General features: G+C 51.3%; 1 protein-coding gene across 4 annotated transcripts in view; it reads left to right on the forward strand.

Annotated features, from left to right (window-relative positions):
* Positions 1-15,100: 15,100 nt before the first annotated feature.
* DHRS3 (dehydrogenase/reductase 3) overlaps positions 15,101-19,339 on the forward strand; it is a 42,194-nt gene continuing 37,955 nt past the window's right edge. The window contains exons 1-2 of one of the 4 annotated variants that reach the window (XM_027110127.1): positions 15,101-15,119; positions 16,942-17,091. In XM_027110127.1, the coding sequence (XP_026965928.1) occupies positions 16,942-17,091 (150 nt within the window). In that variant the 5' untranslated portion in view covers positions 15,101-15,119. Of the gene's footprint in view, positions 15,120-15,828; positions 17,092-19,339 lie in introns of those variants that run through there. The other 3 variants (XM_027110126.1, XM_027110125.1, XM_027110128.1) reach the window with 3 other exon arrangements.

Raw genomic sequence — 19,339 nt, forward strand, 5'->3', positions numbered from 1 at the left:
AGCATATTCACAGAGTTGTGCAGCCGTCACCACAATCAACTTTAGAACATTTTCGTCACCCTCCCCGAAAAAACCCTGTTCCCACTAGCAGTCACTCCTCCATCTTTCCCCAATCTCCTCCCCATCTCAGGCGACCACTAATCTACTTTCTATCTTTTTTTTTTTTTTTTTGCAGTACGCGGGCCTCTCACTGTTGTGGCCTCTCCTATTGCGGAGCACAGGCTCCGGACGTGCAGGCTCAGCGGCCATGGCTCACGGACCCAGCCACTCCGCGGCATGTGGGATCTTCCCGGACCGGGGCACGAACCCGTGTCCCCTGCATCGGCAGGCGGACTCTCAACCACTGTGCCACCAAGGAAGCCCTACTTTCTGTCTTTATGGGTTTGCCTACTTGGGACATTTCACATAAATGAAATCATATAATATGTGGTCTTTAGTGTCTGGCTTCTTTCACTTGGCCTAACGTGTTCAAGATTCATCTATGTTGTAGCGTTATATATCAGTACTTCATTTCTTTTCATGGCTGAATAATATTGCATTATGGGATCGCACCACATTTGTTTTATCCATTTATCAGTTGATGGATAAAACATCAATTGATGGACATTTGTTTCTGCTTTTTGGCTCTTGTGAATAGTGCCGCTACATACGTTCATGTCAACGTTTTGGTGTGGACATATGTTTTCATTTCTCTTGGGCGTATGCCCAGGAGTGGAATTGCTGGGTCATATGGAAATTCCATGTTTAACCTTTTGAGGCCCCCTATGGGTTTCTAATGAAAGACTGACTGCCCCTCACAGCCACATGACCTTGGCCTGGTGACCTGACCTTCCCAAGCCTTAGTTTCCTCACTTGTAAAATGGGAATGGACCCACCCAATAAATATTTATTGAACACCTACTGTGGGCGGGGACCCTGTTCTAGGACATGGGACACAACAGTGATCAGCTGACACCCAAAAGAGAGACCAAGATAATAAACAGACAATAATTTAAATACAGTAAGTCAGATGAGAAAACTAAAGCAGAGGAGGAAATGGGAGGGTGCAAAGTGGAGGCAAGATGATGTCACAGGGCTAAGGGCTCCCAGGAAGGCCTCACTGAGGAGGTGACATTGAGCAAAGACCCAGAGGAGATGAGGGACTGAGGCTTGAGAGATGGAGGATACAGCCATGTTGACTATTTGTGTCCTCACCAACTTGGGAATCAATTCATGTAAAGGGAGCCCAAAAGCATAATTTTAAATTCCTTAGAAGCACAAGGTGTGAACACACAGTGTGGGATGAACTACTCTGCCTGGGGACACTCTGGGGGGGACAGTTCTGGGAAGAGGTGGCATTCGACTGGAGCTTGAAGGGTGGGCGGAAATGAGGAGGCACTGGCTGCTCTCCAGCCCGTGATCATCGGGAACTCCCTGGGTGGCTTCTGCACCTTCTGAAAGGACCATCTGTGTGAGTCTTTGAGGAAACTGACCAGGCTTTCTGAATCCAAGCGAACTTTGGGGAGCGTCTGAGGCTTAGGTGAGCTGAGTCTTCACGCAAAGCAGCGGGCACTCCCCTGCCCCACACCCTGCCCTGCACACATCAGGGGTCTTTGTTTCCTTCAGGGGTGAAGCCTTTCTTTCCAGCTCATTCTCCTCCCCCTTTTCCCCAGTCTGCCACAGCCAAAGACAAGAGGCTAATTTGAAAGTCTGAATCTGGGGGCAGGAAATAGGCAGAATGGGATAAGTTGCTGCCCATCTTGGGCACCTGGCCCCCTTTTGCCTTGGTTGTGTTGACCTAAAACAAATAGACTGTCAGATATTCCTCCAGCAAAGATGGTTTATTCGGGATCAACAGAGAATTGCAACTCAGGGTCTGCAACCATGGTGGGCCACATGCAAGTCCCCCGACTGGAAAGGAAGGAGACTGCTTTGATGGGGAGGAAAAGGAAGCTGGGAGGGGCTGTTATAAACAAAGAGTCTGTGGCTTTTCATTGGCTAATTTGGCGCCAGGAAAGAAGAGTCTTTCCTCTTCCTTTTGGGCTCTGCTATCATTGCAGGGCATGAGGGCCTCCCCTTCTGGTCTCTTAGCTCTATTCAGTTGAGGTTTCTGTACATTCCTTTTATAGAGTTGAATCAATAATCTGTTCGTTTTTCAGTCAATTTGCTCACTAAACATTTCCTGCACATCTCTACGATGCCAGGCTCTGTGCTGGGTCTGAGGACACCACCGACCTCTTGTAGTCCCCAGGCTAGGGATGGAGGCCAACGTGTAGGTAAACACATGCAATACAATGTCTCTGGCACTCTGATAGCTGCCTTCAATGGCTGCAGAGCCCAAATTGTGCAAGGTCTCGGGAGCCAGGCCCAGGACTGGCTGCGTAATTTGCAGGGCCCAGCACAAAATGAAAATTTATTTTCCTTGTTCAAAAACAATTCAGGATTTCAAGATGGTAACCGTAGAGCATTCAACCAAGTGTGGGACCCTGTGTGACTGCCTAAGTCATATGCCCACGAAGTGGGCCCAACCCATACCCTCAAGAAGCTCTCAATTTGATGTAAGACTTAGACAGTTTATTTCACCTCTGCTGTCCATTTCTTCATCTGTAAATCGGGTTTGTGCCTGCCTCTTACAATGGGTTGTTGTGAGCCTTAAATTGTTATGAAAACAAAATTCAACCTAGTAAATTTGAAAATCTAATTGACTTAATTCAACAATTCGTGATTCAGGCATCTAACAACTAGCAGGGGTCCCTGAAGAGCGATACAAAGTGGAAAGCTTTTATAGAAAGGAGGGTGGGGCAAGGAAGTCTTTAGCAAAAGGAATGAAAGGGTTATTTGGGGCCAAGACATCATATTTGGCGGGGGGGGGGGGGGGGGAGCGGGAGACTTTATCATGCAGATTCCCTGTTCTTGGGAAGGGGCAGTGGAGAAGGCCCACATGGCAGATTACCTCATTGGTTCTGTCCAGAAAATTCCAAACTGATTGATTAAGGTTACATCTCTGGGGAAGGTCAGAACTGCAACTAAGTCAGATATTAAGTCTAGGTTTGGCAACATAGGCTTTAGCACAAGCGATGCCACTTGGGGCCTCTGGTTTTCTCTTTGACAGATGAATTATATTGATAAATCTACTAGAACAGAAACCAGTATATAATACATCCTTAATAAATAACAACTATTATTGTTCCAGTAAGTTCAAAAAGGGGAGAAGGGCCAGTTGGGGGGGGGGTGTTGGGGAGAAGCTGCTCTAAGAACTTCATTAGAAGTGGTGTTGGGTCAACTGAGCCTTGAGATACAGCTAGATGTGTGCTCCTTACAAACAGAGACAAACTATGTGGCTTCTGCCCTTGATTTACAGGAATGTGTGTTCGTGAATTCACCTTCTTTGTTGTGCTTCATGTAGTTCAATTCGTTTTACCTTTCCTGGACCTACTTTTTCTGGCCCACAGACTCTAGGCCCAAACTGCCTTGCTCCTCCACCTCTTAGCTATGTGACCATAACCTGTCCGTGCTCAGTTTTCCTTATCTGTAAAGTGGGTACAATACAACCCACACCTCAGTGGGTTGTTCTGAGGATTGTGGAAGTAATACCCTCAGCACAGCCTGGCACATAGGAAGAGCTTTTTATTGAAGTTGAAGGAACCATCTAGGGAGTATCTCAGATGACAAGAAGAAACAACTAAGAATGAGGCAGGACCGAGTTGAGGGATGTTTACAAAGTAACGGACCTGTGTGTTACTTTGTTCAGGTCGCCATAACAAAATACCACAGATTGGGCAGCTTAAACAACAAAAATGTGTTTTCTCAAAGTTCTGGAAGCTAGAAGTCCCAGACTAAGGTTTGGTTTCTCCTGAAGCCTCCCTCCCTGGCTTGCAGACAGCCGCCTTCTCCCTGTGTCCTCACATGACCTTTCCCCTGTGCACACGCATCCCTGGGGTCTCGTTCTGTGTACAAATTTCCTCTTCTTACAAGGACACCAGACAGATTGTATTAGAACCCACCTAACAGCCTCATTTCAATGTAATCACCTCTTGAAAGGCCCTGTCTCTAAATGCCGTCACATCCTGAGGTACTCGGGATTAGGGCTTCAACATACAACATACGTATTTAGGGAAGACACAATTCAGCCCATTAACAACTTGTGCTTTTCAAAAATGTCAAGGTCATGAAAGACAAAGAGAGGTAGAAGACCAGAGACTGAAGGAGTCAAAAGAGGCATGACAAGTAAGTACCATGTGTACCCCTGGACTGGATCCCAGACCAGAAAAGATTGTTGTTCTTTTGTTGTAAAGGATGTTAGTGACACAACTGGCAAAATCTGAATGAGGCCTGTAGATTACATAATAGTATTGTATCAATGTCCACTTCCTGATTTTGATTAAAAAGTACTGTAGTTATGTAATAGAAAGTTCTTGTTTTCAAGAAGTATATGCTGAAATATTTGGGACTGTTAAGCAATCAGGTCCACGTGTATTCTCCCCAAAAAAGTGTAGATAATGAATAGATGGATAGATGGATGGATGAACGAATGGACAGACAGATGCACTTATGGATAAAACAAATGTAAAACGTTAACACATAAGTGAAGAGTACACAGGAATTCTTGGTTCCATTTTTGCAACTTTCCTGTAAGTTTTTTCAGACCTACGGTTTAAGAACTTTTAAACACGGATCTATGACAACGTAGGCAGTAGGTAACCATTCAGGGGCACTCTGGTGGGGGTAAGGGAGGGAGGGATCAAGTGTTAGGCAGCCTCTATAGTTTTACAACTGCCCTGCAAGGTAATTAATATAACCCTCCTTTTCAATCTGAGGAAATGGAGACACAGAGCGCCTAACTGCCTGGCCCAAATTCAGGTTTTGCAGGGCAGAACCTGCTCCTCAGGACCACTACCAGGGGGGCAGCTGGTATTGACTCCACTCCGTCCCACTTTTGCCACCTTCATCACCCAGAGCAGCTGCAGAGAAGGTCCAGTCCCACAGGGAGGCAGAGGGTTGGGGGGGGGGGGGGGGGTAGGTCATCGTTGCTGGATTTACAGACCTAAGATTTTCTTTGGGTCCCAAAACTTCAGGGCCAGCCTCAGCGCCTTCCAGCCCCCAGACAGTCAACATTCAAGTAAGATGAAATAAAGACCCAACGTGACCCAAACAAAGTGTTTTTATAAACTCATGAAAAGAGTCCTTATTAGAAAGGGCTTAGGCGGGAGACAGGCATGGGGGTTGTGATGCGTCTGAGCCTTCTGCAGGCTTCGGGCAAGCTGTGATCATTAGCAGATTTCGCTCTGGGTAGGCTCAGTGTCAGCTCCACATTGTGGGATTTTATGGGATTTATGCACAGAACTTTCCTACAAAGCAAGGTATTATAGGACGGATTACAGAGTTCCAAGAAGCAAAGGTACCGGCTCCCCTGTCTTATTTTTCAGCAGATTTTTTTAAAGAGGCCCATGGTCAGGGGCTCTGCAGCCTTACACCAGAACTCCCATATCCTGTTGACTCTAAAACAAGCATATTTGTACAGAAAGATCATTGAGTGGCGTTTTCTTAATACAAAATCATTATAGAACATTGGGAATATGTAAAAAGACATAAAAAGAAGACAAAATCACATGTGCTGCTATCACCGGAGACAGTTACTGTTAACATTCTGATGTGTTCCCTTTCTGTCTTCTTTCTGTGTGTGCACACCTGCACGTGTGCATGTGTGCCTGCATATGTGTGTGTGTGGAGAGGAAGAAACAGAGAGAGAAGGACAAAAGTCCAGAGCAGAAAGAGAAAGAAGCAGAGAGAACGGGCTTTGAAGTAAAACCGAGCTAAACTTGAATTCCATACCTGCCACTCTTGGGTTCCATGACCTTGGTCAAGCTGCTTGACCTTTTTAATTCCACAGATGTACATGGGAAATACAGATCCTACCTCAAGGGAGCTGTTTTGATTAAATGAGATTAAGTTAAATGAATACGAAGCATTTAGTATGCCGCCTGACACACAGTAAATCCTGACTGAATGGTAACTAAATAAGTATGAACATGGACTTAAGGCTTTTTCCTTCCCAAAGTGGAATCATCCTGGTGACACAAATTTGTATCCTAACACTTTTAATGGTTTTTCTGCTATAACTGTGGGAAAACAGACTTCCCACAAGCCAAAAAAAATTTTATATATATAAAATTCCCAATTACACCCTGCTCTTTAGGCTAAATTTTTAATGACATAGTATCTTGTCAATATTGGGCACATGCTCTTGGGGTTTTGTTGTTGATCTTTTCCTTCTAACTGACAACCCACCACACGCTGAACAAGCACCTGACTGAGGCCACAGATTCTCAATGACTGAAGATCAGATTATTTAGTCTGTGTCCCAGGAACACTTAAAACTGCATGATTTGGACACATTACTCCTCCTCTCTGGGCCTCAGTTTCCTCATCCGTTAAATGGGGATGCAATGGTGTCCCCCTCAGCAGGTGGCTGTGACAGCTACATGAGAAAACCCAAGGGAGGCACAGGACCCAGTGCCTAGTAAGTGCTCAGTAAAAGATAAAATGATAACAAATATTAAATTTCTTACATTTCAGAGACATAATCCTCATATTATATGTATATATACTTCCATTAGTCTGTTTCCTACTTGTTTTTATAAACTGATCAGGGCAACATGCAGTAAGTCATTGAAATAATTGCCCAAGCAGGGCTTTTCAACAACAGAGCCAGGGCTGGCAGGCATCCCCTCTGTGCGAATCTGCCCCCTGGGAGACAGCAGACCAGATGTGGCAAAGGAACCAGGGGTCCTGAGTGTCTGGACAGATGTGCAGAGCCAGGGGGCTTCCCATCTGTCTCCCCACCTGAAGGCAGGATCTGAGCTTTCTTTGTCATCTTTGGGGGTCCTCATAATAAATGGCAGAGATGTAATAAACCTCAAGGGAGGTTCATTGTTGAGAGGCAATGAAGGGTGTGCACCAGGATCCTGATTTAGACCCTGTAGGTTCTGCCTTCTGCTGGAATGTTTACCAGCCTGTGGGCTCAGACAGGTGACTTAACACTTGGGATCTCAGTGCCCCATCGGACAGGACTAAATGCGCTGGAAACAGCACCAGGGTGTGGTGGGCACTCAGTAAATGTCAGTTAGTTGGGATGACTTCAATCTATCATTAGACTCTCAAGTCTTATTGCTTTTTTTAAAAATAAATTTATTTATTTATTTATTTTTGGCTGTGTTGGGTCTTCGTTGCTGCACGCGGGCTTTCTCTAGTTGCAGCGAGCGGGGGCTACTCTTCATGGCGGTGTGCGGGCTTCTCATTGCGGTGGCTTCTCCTGTTGCGGAGCACAGGCTCTAGGCACACGGGCACAGTAGTTGCAGCACGCGGGCTCAGTAGTTGTGGCTCGTGGGTTCTAGAGCGCAGGCTCAGTAGTTGTGCCACAAGGGCTTAATTGCTCCGTGGCATGTGGGATCTTCCCGGGCCAGGGCTCGAACCTGCGTCTCCTGCAATGGCAGGCAGATTCTTAACCACTGTGCTACCAGGGAAGCCCTCAAGTCGTATTGCTTTTTAAAAAAATTTTTCAGTGAACTCGGTTTCTCCAATGACCCTCTACTTCTTTACAGTGGATGTAAACTTGGGTCAGTCCCTATGAATACATTTCCAGAAAGAGGGCAAGAAACAGCTTCTGCTTTTCTGAGGTTCATGCTTCATTTATTTCTGAGGTCTTGAGAGACTGATGTTTGCTTGATGGTGGTGGTCTAGGACTGAAATTGGCAAACTATAGTCCACAGACAGGGTCTGGCCCACTGCCTTTCTGTGTGTAGTCTACAAGTCTAAGTATGGTTTTTACATTTTTTAATGGTTTGGGAAATAATTGAAACAAGAATGATATTTTGTGACAGTTCAAAATTATATGAAATTCAAGTTTCAGTGTCCATAAATAATGTTTTATTGGAGCACAGCCATGCTCACTAGAGGAGGTGTGTTATAGCTCCTTACATGTTGTCTATTTACGTGTTATCTGCATACTGTTTACATATTGTTTATATCTATATACTGTCTATTGCTACAACAGCAGATTTGAGTTGTTACAATAGATACTATATGTTCTGCAAAGCCCTTTACAGAAGTGGTTCATCAACTCCTGGCCCAGGGTAAGGATTTAGCATTCCTAAGGCCCTAGCTCTGGTTCCAGGGAAGACTTTTTACACCCAGGCCACTCAGGTTTCCCTCACCGTTTTTACCTCCCCCTCAGACAGTGCCCCTGTCACTCAGGCTCCTTACCTGCCCCCACCCCACCCCAGATAGTGTGCTCCTTGGGAACGTGAAGACAGGAGGAAGAAGACACCCACTGAGCATCTTTTCCCTGCCAGATGCCAGCCCATTCAAAGACATCATCTCAGTGGGTGTCAAAATTCCCATTTTAGGGATGACAAAACTGAGGCTCAGAAAGGGGAATCACCTGCCCATAGTTGCATAGCTAATAAGTGGCAAAGCTTGTGTTTGAACACAGCCTTGCCAACCCCAGAGCCATCCTCACATCAATACCCCACACCCTGATTTAGAATTATTTGACCGACCAACCAGGAGGCAGGAGGCAGGTGATAACGGCTGGGCGCCCCCCTTGGCCTTGGCCCAAGGTTTCTCAGGTTACACCCCCCCCCCCCACCTCGCCTGTGTTCCTGCCACGTTCCCAGCCTTGGCTCTGGTGTGCATTTCCACCCATCCCTGGCGGCCAGAATGCACACGGCCTGCCGCAGCGTCCACTCACACAGAGCCCCAGAACCTGCCTCCCTGCACCACAGCCTGGGATTCGGGACAGTGATGGGAAGGAAAGCCTGTGGGTGTGCAGACAGAGGCCCTGGGCAGGACGGGAGACGGGAGTCCACACAAAACACTCACCCGTGTCGGGGAGGTGTTCCTGGACTGAAAGGAGCCACTCTACCTGGTTGATTTTTGGTTTTTTAATGTATCCTGTCCTATTAGCCAGGCCTCGCCAGGGAGAAAAGGGGCCCTCTTGGTGACTGCGCTGTATTAGAAAGGGGAGGTATTTATGAGGTTTTTCAACGTCTCCAGCCTTTGAGACCGTATGTCCCCTCCCCACAGAGATGCTCCACCGTCTGAAGCCTGCTTTCCCCTCTTGGTTTCCTCTGGCCAGGTAGACAGTGCGCCACATCACCCAGCTCCTGTCCTCCGGGGCTTCTGTCTCCATGAAGACCCCCCAAGGCAGCCAATCTTAACTTCATGGAACACTGGTTTCCGTTCAACCAGACGGTTCTCCAGATCCAGCCCCCTCAGTCAACACTGCCAGCTGTTCTGCTTGGGGGAGAGTCACCAATCATCAGATAGAGCCGTGTGTGTGTGTGTCTGTGTGTGCCTGTGTGTGTGTGTGTCTGTGTGTGTGTGTATGTATGTGTTTGTGTGCTTTTATGTATGTCTCTGTGTGTTTCTGTGTATGTCTCTGTGTGAGTCTGTGTGTCTCTGTGTGTCTGTGTTTATCTTTGTGTGTGTCTGTGTGTCTGTATGTCTGTGTCTGTGTGTTTCTGTGTATGTCTCTGTGTGAGTGTGTGTGTCTCTGTGTGTCTCTGTTTATCCTTGTGCATCTGTATGTGTGTCTGTGTGTTTCTGTGTATGTCTCTCTGTGTATGTGTGTCTCTGTGTGTCTGTGTTCATCTTTGTGTGTCTGTGTGTGTGTGTCTGTGTGTTTCTCTGTATGTCTCTGTGTGAGTGTGTGTGTCTCTGTGTTTATCTGTGTGTGTCTGTGTGTATCTGTGTATGTCTCTGTGTGAGTGTGTGTGTCTGTGTGTCTGGGTGTGTGTCTGTGTCTGTATGTCTGTGTCTGTGTGTTTCTGTGTATGTCTCTGTGTGAGTATGTGTGTCTCTGTGTGTCTGTATTTATCTTTGTGTGTCTGTGTGTGTGTTTCTGTGTATGTCTCTGTGTGAGTGTGTGTGTCTCTGTGTGTCTGTGTTTATCTTTGTGTGTCTGTGTGTGTGTCTGCATGTCTGTGTGTGTTCCTATGTATGTGTGCCTCCGTACATGCATGTCTGTGTGTCCATGTGTCCGTGCACCAAGTGACTGGTTTTAAAACCCTGTTCAGGGGCTTCCCTGGTGGCGCAGTGGTTGAGAGTCCACCTGCCGATGCAGGGGACACGGGTTCGTGCCCCGGTCCGGGAAGATTCCACATGCCGCGGAGCGGCTGGGCCCGTGAGCCATTGCCGCTGAGCCTGCGCGTCCGGAGCCTGTGCTCCGCAACGGGAGAGGCCACAGCAGTGAGAGGCCCTCATACCGCAAAAAAAAAAAAAAAAAAAACAACCCTGCTCAGAGGAGTGTCCCTTGCAGGGCAGGGACCTCGCCAAAGGCTCCCGCGCCGGGTGTTCCCGGCAGCAGCACCTCCACGTGTCACTGTCCACCTGTCTTTACCTGGCAGCGGGAGCCCCGCCCAGCCGAGCATCCCAGAGCCTCCTCCCCGCTCGCCCTGCGCCCGCCCTTGGCTCTGGGCGCTGCTTCTAAAGCACAAGCCCAGCGTGTCTCCCGCTGCTCCTGTCACACGGGAAACGGAAGCCGCAGTCTTTCTTGTGCTACAGGACCCTGTTACCTCAGTACTCCTCCAACAACAGTGTGCATGAAACAGACCTGGGAATTGCCTTAAATAAAACGTAGAGTCTGATTCGGGAGGTCTGGGGTGCAGCCTGGGACTCTGCATTTCCCACGAGCTCGCAGGCAACGCTGAGCTGCTGGTCCAGGACCGCACTGAGCGTGGAGACCCCAGGTGAGCTACGCTTCCCTCCCACCTCCTCCTCCCACCTGGCTGCTCCAGCGCACCAGGCACCCTCCCACCCAGAACTTCCTGTCTCTCCACCCAGCTCTTCACCCCGACTTCTTCGGGTTCACGCCTCACTCCAATCGGGCCTCTGCCCCGGGTCGCTTCGGAGAGGCCTTCCCCAGCCACCCTACCTAAACCGCTGCCCGACCAGCCCCATCTCTCCGTCCCCAACCCACTGTCATCTCTGTCCCCAGCTCTCTCTCCCACACCCTGCCTGTATTCCTCCTGGCACCCTTCGCCTCTGGCAGTGTCGCAGAGCCAGGCACACAGTCACTGCTCAATAAATGTCCAGTGAATGAATACGTGGATGAATGACTGAATGAAGGCACACATCTGAAATGTTTCACTGCCTTTGCCCCCAAAGTTCTGTGTCAGCCACTCAATTTCCTCACTGAGGGACAGCAGGTCACCTTGTGTTTTGTTACAAAACACAGGGTAAAGATGAAATGACCAATTTCAAGATGGAGACAGCAGAGCACCAACCCATGCTCCCCTGCACAGGCCACGTGCCCACCAAGCCGGCCCAGTCCCTACCCTTGAGAAGCTCCCAGTGCGCCGTGAGATTCGGGGAAAACCAGCAGATACGGTGCGGTGTCATTGTGCTGAGGGGCAGGGCAATACAGGGGCCGAGAACAGAACCCCCTGGGCCAGCCTTGGCTGGGGGAAGGGGACATTGGGGACTGAGGGGGCAGCTGGAAAGAGCTTCCTGGAAAGAATACCACATGAGCTAAAGGAAACCTTGCAAAATGAATAGGGGTTTCCTCAGCCACAGAGAAAAGGTCCTGGAGAAAGCGTGTTGGCAGGTGAGAGGGTGGCAGGTAACCGGGTGAAATGAGGAGGTACCCAGCTGAGGCCAGAAGCCCTGCTCTGAGGCCGTCCAGGAACACCGCTGACTTAAGCCCTGCATCTCTGCCGGTGGCTGAACTGGTTCCTCAGCAAGCAGGCATCACGCCACCTGATCGCCACCGTAAAAGCGAGAGCTGTCATTTACTGAGCTCTTGGTACGGGATTTGATGAGTAGCTAATCCCATCCCCATTAATATCTGCCCTTTGCAAATGAGGAAGCTGGAGATGGGAGGGGGGAGGGGAAAAGCTGGGATCTGGACCGGAGCTTCCCAGTTCCAAAGCCAGAATCAGCACCCTACGGCTCCTCTCTGACCCATCCTGCCTTACCCCCCAACCCCGTGGCGGCGGCCCAGGGAGAGACGCCATGGCCGTTGGTTGACGGACTGGCCCCCTGAACGTACGCCCTGCTCCTCTAGCTTCCGTTTTCTTCCCTCTTAGGTATCTGTGCAGCCACCAGCCCAGAACAACCCGAGGGGGAGGGCTCAGCGTCGTGACACATCCTAAGTATAAAGGAGGGAAGAGCTTGCCTGCTGGTGGAAGAGGCGAGGGAGGCTTCGTGCAGGGGCTGTGAGTAACCAGGGGCCAAGAAGAGGCAGCGCTGGCGGGCTCTCGAACGCTGGCCCACATGCACATTCCTGGACTCCCACCCTAGGATGCTGGTGGGAGCCCAAGAATCTGCATTTTGACAAGGTCCCCAGGCCGTCCTGTACGTTCTGGAAGACATCCATGGATAAAGCAGACAGAGTCGAGCATTTGACCGGGGTTCAAATCCCACCTCCATCTCTGGGCTGTGATCTGAAGTGACTTTCTTAATTCCGTAAGCCTCAGAAGGCAAGGCTTGAGACCCGTTTGTCTCTCCAGCTCTCAATTGAGATGGTGACAAGGAAAGTTCCTGGTAAAAGGACTAGAAAAGGGCATTCGTGTGCTTGGCACTGGGGATGCAGTGGGAGTGGGGGGAGGGATAAACTGGGAATTTGGGATTAACAGATACACACGACTATATATAAAACAGATAAAAAAACAAGGACCTACTATAGAGCACGGGGAACTATAGTCAATATCTTGTAATAACCTATAATGGAAAAGAATCTGAAAAAGAGTATACATATATAGTAACTGAATCACTTTGCTGTACACCTGAAACACTAAATCAATAATACTTTAAAAAAAAAAAAAAACAAATACGTGTAACCTGGTTAAAAAAAAAGAAAAAAAAGATGGGACTCAGCCCTGGGGCAAAGGGGCGGTTACAGCACGGTGGCCCATCACGGGCCAGCAAGTTCCCTTGCGGGTCACAGGGCCGGCTCTCTTGGGGGCCCACCTCTAAGCATGAGCTGCGGCTCTGGGCTGGAAGGTGGCTCCAGCCTGCCCTTCTGGGTGTCGCACCTCCCGTGCCCACCCTGTACCGGGAGAGCTGAGTCATGGAAAAAGTTAGTTTTCAGGCTGCAGCTCACCTCCCTCCTCCATCAAGCCCACAAAGGCTCCTTTCACGTTTCCAGGAGCGAGGAGAAAACCGTGGGGCCCTCTCCCAGGCTGGGATGTGAAATTTCAAACTTCACCCTGGAGTTAAATTCCACACCCGTTGCTCCCAGCTAAGGGAGGAGGGGGTACCAACAGCCAAAAACATGGGTAAGGGGAAGTGGCGGAGAAGGGGGAGGGGTCATGTCCCACTCCGTTCTCACTGAAGCCAGGTCACAGGCACCCTCTGGGCCAGCCTGCTAGACTGTGCATCCCCTAGCCCAGCACCCCCTCGCCCTCATCTTCCTGGGGAACTTGGGGGACATGGAGCAGGTAACAGACAGAACCTCTCTGGGTAGCTGATGACGGAAGAGGCCAGAGGCTCACGGTGTGCCAGGCCCACAAAACCCACATCCTGAAAGTGGAACAAGTAGAAAAAAGGTGTCCACTTCCCAACCACAGTCCAACCCCAAACATTTTAGGGCTGCCTGACATGTTCCTTTTTACTGTGATTTCACTCTAAACCTGATGTTTGGAAGAGGTAAGGGGAGCCCCCTGTGTGGCCCTTGAGTGAGTCATTTAGACTGCTGAGCCCGGTGTTACATGGGCACAGTGACGCCCACCTGCAAAGGCTGTTATGGAGATGAAGGGAGAGTATGTGTAAAGGGCCTGATACGCTGAAGGTTCATTTGGGTTCTCAACCCCCTTCCCACTCAGACTCACATCCATGGCAAATGTAAGTGGAACCTAGTGGTCACCGAGCTGGTCTGGCATCTGAACAGGGCTGGGTAGCTGGCGAGGATCAGGGTACGTAGGTGAACATGGGGCTGGGTTTATGAGTTACTTCACATCCCTGAGCTTCAATTTCCTACTCCACACGGTAGCAGGTGTGTGGGGAAGTGGAGCTATGATCCTTGTGAGGCCTTTTAGGCTTGGAGTGTTAACCTTAGGTGGGGAGAAAAGCCTGGAAGAAAAAGGATTAGCTGGTAGGGTAGCAGGAACACGGGACGCTGGAGGCTCCGGCAGCTTGGAGGCGCAGTGTTGCATCCAGACCACTAGGCGGCGTCGAGGATAACAGATGAGAACAGGCTGAGCACAGGGGTTCCAGTTCCAGACCTTCCCAGTTGTCTTCTTGGCTGGCCCGGCAGACACTGGCCACAGCTGGGTGGGAAGGGCCTGTCTCTCCAGGGTTGGGATTTCTTTTCCATTTTTTACAGACCTCCTAGGTGGGAGGAGGCCGTCACGTTGACGAAGTCCTGCCTTTAGCCGTGGCCTGGGAGCCTATGAAAGCAATGGCCTGCCTTTCCATCCTACTTTTGGAGGGAGCCTGGTCTCCACCTCTCTCCTCCTCTCCTGCCAGAGTGGGGTGGGGTGGGAAGAGGAATCACGTCTGGATTTGGATTCCTCCCTTCTGTACTACCTGGCAGATGGGGATAATAATAACCCCCCTGCAAGGTCAGTGGGAGGATTAAATTTCAGAATCTAAGCCCTCAGTATAGGACAGTCTCTCATCCAGCCCCACTCTACCTTCTTGCTCTTCCAGCCGTCCAGATAGCGATTTTCCAAATTCATCTGGAAGGAAGATCCTCGCCTGCAGAACTTCCCTCCAGAACTAGAGGGTCTTTGCAGCCCAGGGAGGAGTTTAACCTCCAGCCACCCCATCCCCAAACCAGCCTTTCTCAAAGTGGTTTTCTCGCCCGATGCTCAGCAGAGCATTAAATGTACTGATTCCAGCACACCCAGCCCTGCTGAATCAGAAGGTCTGGGGGCGAGGCCCAGCACTCCCCGTCTGAACAAGCCTCTCGCTGGAGAACTGCTGCGCCAGGTTACAGGGCAGCTCCCTGGCTCACCCTCTCTCCTCCAGGCCTGGGACCATCAGGGGCAGCAGGAGGCAAGTCCCATCAGCACTTTTAACTGGGCCTGCTTTGCAGTGACTCACCTCCCAGACTTCCTGCAACAGACAACTCTAAATAGCTGGGTCCCACCCTCCAGCAAGGGAGACATTCTTGTTGGGGGAAAGCAGGAGGGTACAAGGTGGGTGCCCCACTAGAGCAGCCCAGGGAGACCCAGAGAGAGGAGCTGCTGCCTATACAGCAAGGGGGGGAGGGGGCGCGTGGGTTTAGCACGTTTTGTTTACAGGCGTTTGTTATTAAGGAAATTGCTGTCAGTCAAGGTAATTCTAGCCCAGATGAGCAATAAATATGCTCCCAGCTAATCGTACGGGGATTTTATTGGCACTCTGGGGGCAGAGGTTCCTTTACCCTACCCCCACACCCCCACCCCTCAAAGCAAAACCCTGCTCCCAGCTGTTTCCCCCCAGCAACGTGAGGGACTCGGGGCAGACTTAGAAAGTGCGCTCTAAGTGAAAACTGGAGGAGTCTGGGCAAGGGTCAGAAGTGGCTCCCCGGTCCTATGGAGGCAGGGAATGATCAAATGACCTGAAATAAACCCTGGGCGACCTGATGGATCAAGACAAGCGCGAGCTCTCCCGGGCCTGCACCGCATGCAGGGGCGGTCACCTGGCCCGCAGGCTCTCCTGCTCGGGGAGACCGCGTCCCGGGCCAGGAGGAATGTCTCGAGGAGTGAGCCGGTTCGCAGGAGTCGGTTCTAGCGTGTGCGAGTTACGGCGGAGAGCCCTCAGGGATACCGCCGGCAAGCCCCGGCTTGCAGCGAGGGGAGCCGGCCCCAGGAGAGCGGAGTCGCAGCGAGCCCGTGTGCGCGCCCGCGCGCGCACCCCGCCACTGCGCAGGGGGAGGGGAGCTCGCGGCAGCCACTCAGAGGAACGGTAGTGAAGCCTCGGAACAACTTTAACTGTCAATCAGACTTAATGGGGTATTAAAAAAAAATGGGGGGAAAAAGGGCCGCCCTTTCGCTCCCAGCCAGCCGCGGCTGCCCCGGGAGCGAATGGATAGGGCGGCGCAGACCAGGGCGTCCGATCCACGCGCGCTCCGCACCCGGGCCCTCTCCAAGTTGGAAAGGACAAAAAGAAGGCAATAAATGCTAACAAGGGAGAGAGAGGGAGCCGGATCGAGCGGCAACTCCCAGCCTCTGCTGGAAGAGAGAGGGAGGGAGGGAGCCGAAGAGAGCGGGCGCGCGCGAGGGCGAGCCATGCACGTAAAGAAACTGACACCCGGACCCCCCACTTCTCCTGCACGTTGCTGGCAATCAGATCGCGTTTAAGCAATTTCCTGAGCCCAAGAATAGCAATGAGTCGGGAGACTTTCGCAGGCTGAAATTGGGAGCTCCAAGCACTTTTCCCCCCCACTTTTTTTTTTTTTTCCTGGATAAGGGGGGAGGCGCTCCAATTTGGAAACAGCTTTTTTTTTTTTTTTTTTTAAAATTTTGCACTTTGAAACCGGGGGTCTGTAGCAGGGTGCGCGCGTGTGGTTGGTGCCTTTTTTTTTTTTTTTTTTTCTTCCCCTGCCTAAACTCCTCTGTCAGCCTGTAAACATTACCTGAGAATTCCCCAGCCGAAACGGCTGCTGGGGCACGAAAGTTCTTCTTAGAACTTTCCACCTCCGGCTTCCCCTCCACCCCTCTTACTGTCCCAACCTTCTGAGACGCTTTTTCTCCTCCCGAGGATTTATCTCACCCCCCCCCCCCCCCCCCCCCCCCCCCCGCCCTTTTTCTCACCCGGTGCTTGCTTTGCATTTGGGAAGAGGTGATTTCAAGAGTGGCCAGGTGGGACGCCTCTCTGCCCCTTATTCGGTGTATTTATTATTGTTTGGGGGTGTTTTCTTTTTCAAGTCCTGTTTTGTGCGGTCCGGGGAGTTTCGCCCCCCCACCCCTGCCCGGCTCCGCGGCGCGGAGGATGGTGTGGAAATGGCTGGGCGCGCTGGTGGTGTTCCCTCTGCAGATGATCTATCTGGTGGTGAAGGCTGCCGTCGGACTGGTGCTGCCCGCCAAGCTGCGGGACCTGTCTCGGGAGAACGTCCTTATCACCGGCGGCGGGAGAGGCATCGGGCGCCAGCTCGCTCGCGAGTTCGCGGAACGCGGCGCCAGAAAGGTACCGGGACACCGCGACTCCAGGGGATGGGGGCCAAAGGCTAGGGGGACCGCGGGGACAGGGGTGCGCCCACCTGCTGCCGCTGCCGGAACCCGAGCCCAGGGTCTGAAAGTCGCCCGCCACCCTACTTCTCTGCGCCACCCGTGAGTGCTGAGCTAGTCAGTTTCACCTTGTACATTTCCCGGGCACCCGACTGTCTTTTTTGGCAGGTCCGGAACTGACCCGCTCCTCTGGGATCTGTGGCTGGCTGTTCACCCCCAGCCCGAAACTTAGCAGACCCCCCCGCTTTCCGACATTCTTCCCTCCCAGAGGAAGGTGTCGTGTTTTCCCTCTCGTCTTTCCCTCTTTTGCCGCCACCCTGGGGAGTGAAGGGTGTGTGCGCTCCTGGGTAGAGCTGGGAGCCGCCTGTTAGCTGGCGCTTCATGTTTTCCTTGGCAACCCGCTTCCCAGCCCCAACCTGGGCGGCTGCAGCTCTGGAGGCAAGAAAAGAGGGGATACTTGGTTTGGGTTTGAAAAGGAAAAAACGGTGATGGATGTCTAGCCTAGCCTGATAGGCGCTCGGAGGCCCAGGTGTTTGGAAATCTGGAAAGAGGGGACAAGGGTAACCAGCAGCTGATAAAGAGCCCTTGTTCTCACTTCAATGCTGCCTCCGCCCGACCCCCCCAGTACAGCCCCAGAGGGGATCCCTCCCCACTAAGGGGCGAGGTGGTGCAACGCCACCTCCCCAGCACCCAAGCTCTGCCTTTAACTTTTTGGTAGACCCAGCACCTCTTCCCCCACTTATCCCAGACCTGGTGCCCAAGAGTGTGGAGGGTGAGCCAGCTGTCACCCAGCTCCGACCCAAGCCGGGCTGACTCACCCAGTGACTAGAGCAATAGAGAGAGAGATTTGAGGCTGGCTGTCTCCAGCCAGCCCTGTGAAGAGGAAGAGCAAAAACAGGGAATTAGATTGAAATTTAAACTGTTGTGAGCGAGGGGGTGAAAGGGCCAGCAAAGCCAGCTGATCTGACAGGGAGCCACATACCTAGGGGATTAAGTAAATATGTACTGTAGAAAACCAAACCTGCATGTAATTCCAGGTTGCTTTTGTTTTGTTAAATACTGCCCTGAGATTTACAATCCCTCCGGGGTGGCTCTGACTGGGACTGAACTTTGGAGCGTGAACCATCGGCCAAAGCCGATTGCCGATTAACTCTTCCTTCCCCAGGCGGTGTCTAGGGGTGGGGGGTGCGGGGGGAGCAGCTGTAGGTTGGCGACTATCAAGGCCGAGCTAGCTGGGGTCGGCTGTCCTGGGCTCCTGCTTCTCCTTGGGTGGTTTGGACAGCTGCTTGACCTTGCAGTTGGAAGGGGAGTTTGGAAGTGTTTTTAACCCTTGGACACACGGAAAAAGGAGAAGCAGAAGTTCTTCTCAGCAGTTTCGTTTCCTTGAGGTGATGCCCCCTTTGTGGAGGCGTGGCGGATGAGGGTGTCCTTGCAGAAGGATGCAGGGTTTGGGACAATCGCATGTGATTGTCATTCCTTAGCAGTCTGCATCCCACAGAAACTTTCTTCTGACTCTTCCAGCTGGCCCAAGTCCTGGGTCTCTTTCACTGCTCTTGTAACTGGCTGCAGTAGGCATATGAAGAACTCTTTCAGTCAATCTGGAAAAATTGACTGACTATAAACAAGCCTCAATTGAAAGAAGTATATGGCATTGGGGGGTGGAGGGGGTAGAGCGGCACCCTGTGAGTCCCTTCACTGGGAACCATGCCCCACCTAACTTGGAATAGATATCTTCTCCCAAAGAATAAATCCAGGGCCAATGAGAAATATGTCTTAAATCGGTATCTGGTCACCAGAAACAGGAACCACGGGGCCTCTGGAACTTCCAGTGCCATTCACCCTAGGTTCAGTGCTCGGACCAGTCAGGACGCCCAAGAGCCCTCCCTATAACTCATCATCATCATGGGACCAATTACTGGGGCTACTTTTTAATGAGCTTTGCGCTTGCTGTCACAGTGGGGAATTTGAAATCGAGGTTTCTTGCCTGAGTCCGTCTGGGGCCCAGTGAGAGGACCTTGGGACAACTCCCAGAGCTGGGAGCGTCTGGGGGCTGGTGGGCTTGGGGACAAAGGGCCGGCCGTGTGTTGTGGAGTGGGGACTTTGGAGGAGATGGCTGAGAGAGTTGTGTGGATGGTGGGCTCAGGGTGGTCCTGGAGCAGCTGGAGAGAGCTGGGGAGCGTGGCACCAGCTGCAGCCTGCAGCAGTGT

Source organism: Aethalodelphis obliquidens, unplaced genomic scaffold, assembly GCF_003676395.1.
Source record: "Aethalodelphis obliquidens isolate GAN/ISIS:26980383/991018 unplaced genomic scaffold, ASM367639v1 scaffold9, whole genome shotgun sequence".
Taxonomy (NCBI): domain Eukaryota; kingdom Metazoa; phylum Chordata; class Mammalia; order Artiodactyla; family Delphinidae; genus Aethalodelphis; species Aethalodelphis obliquidens.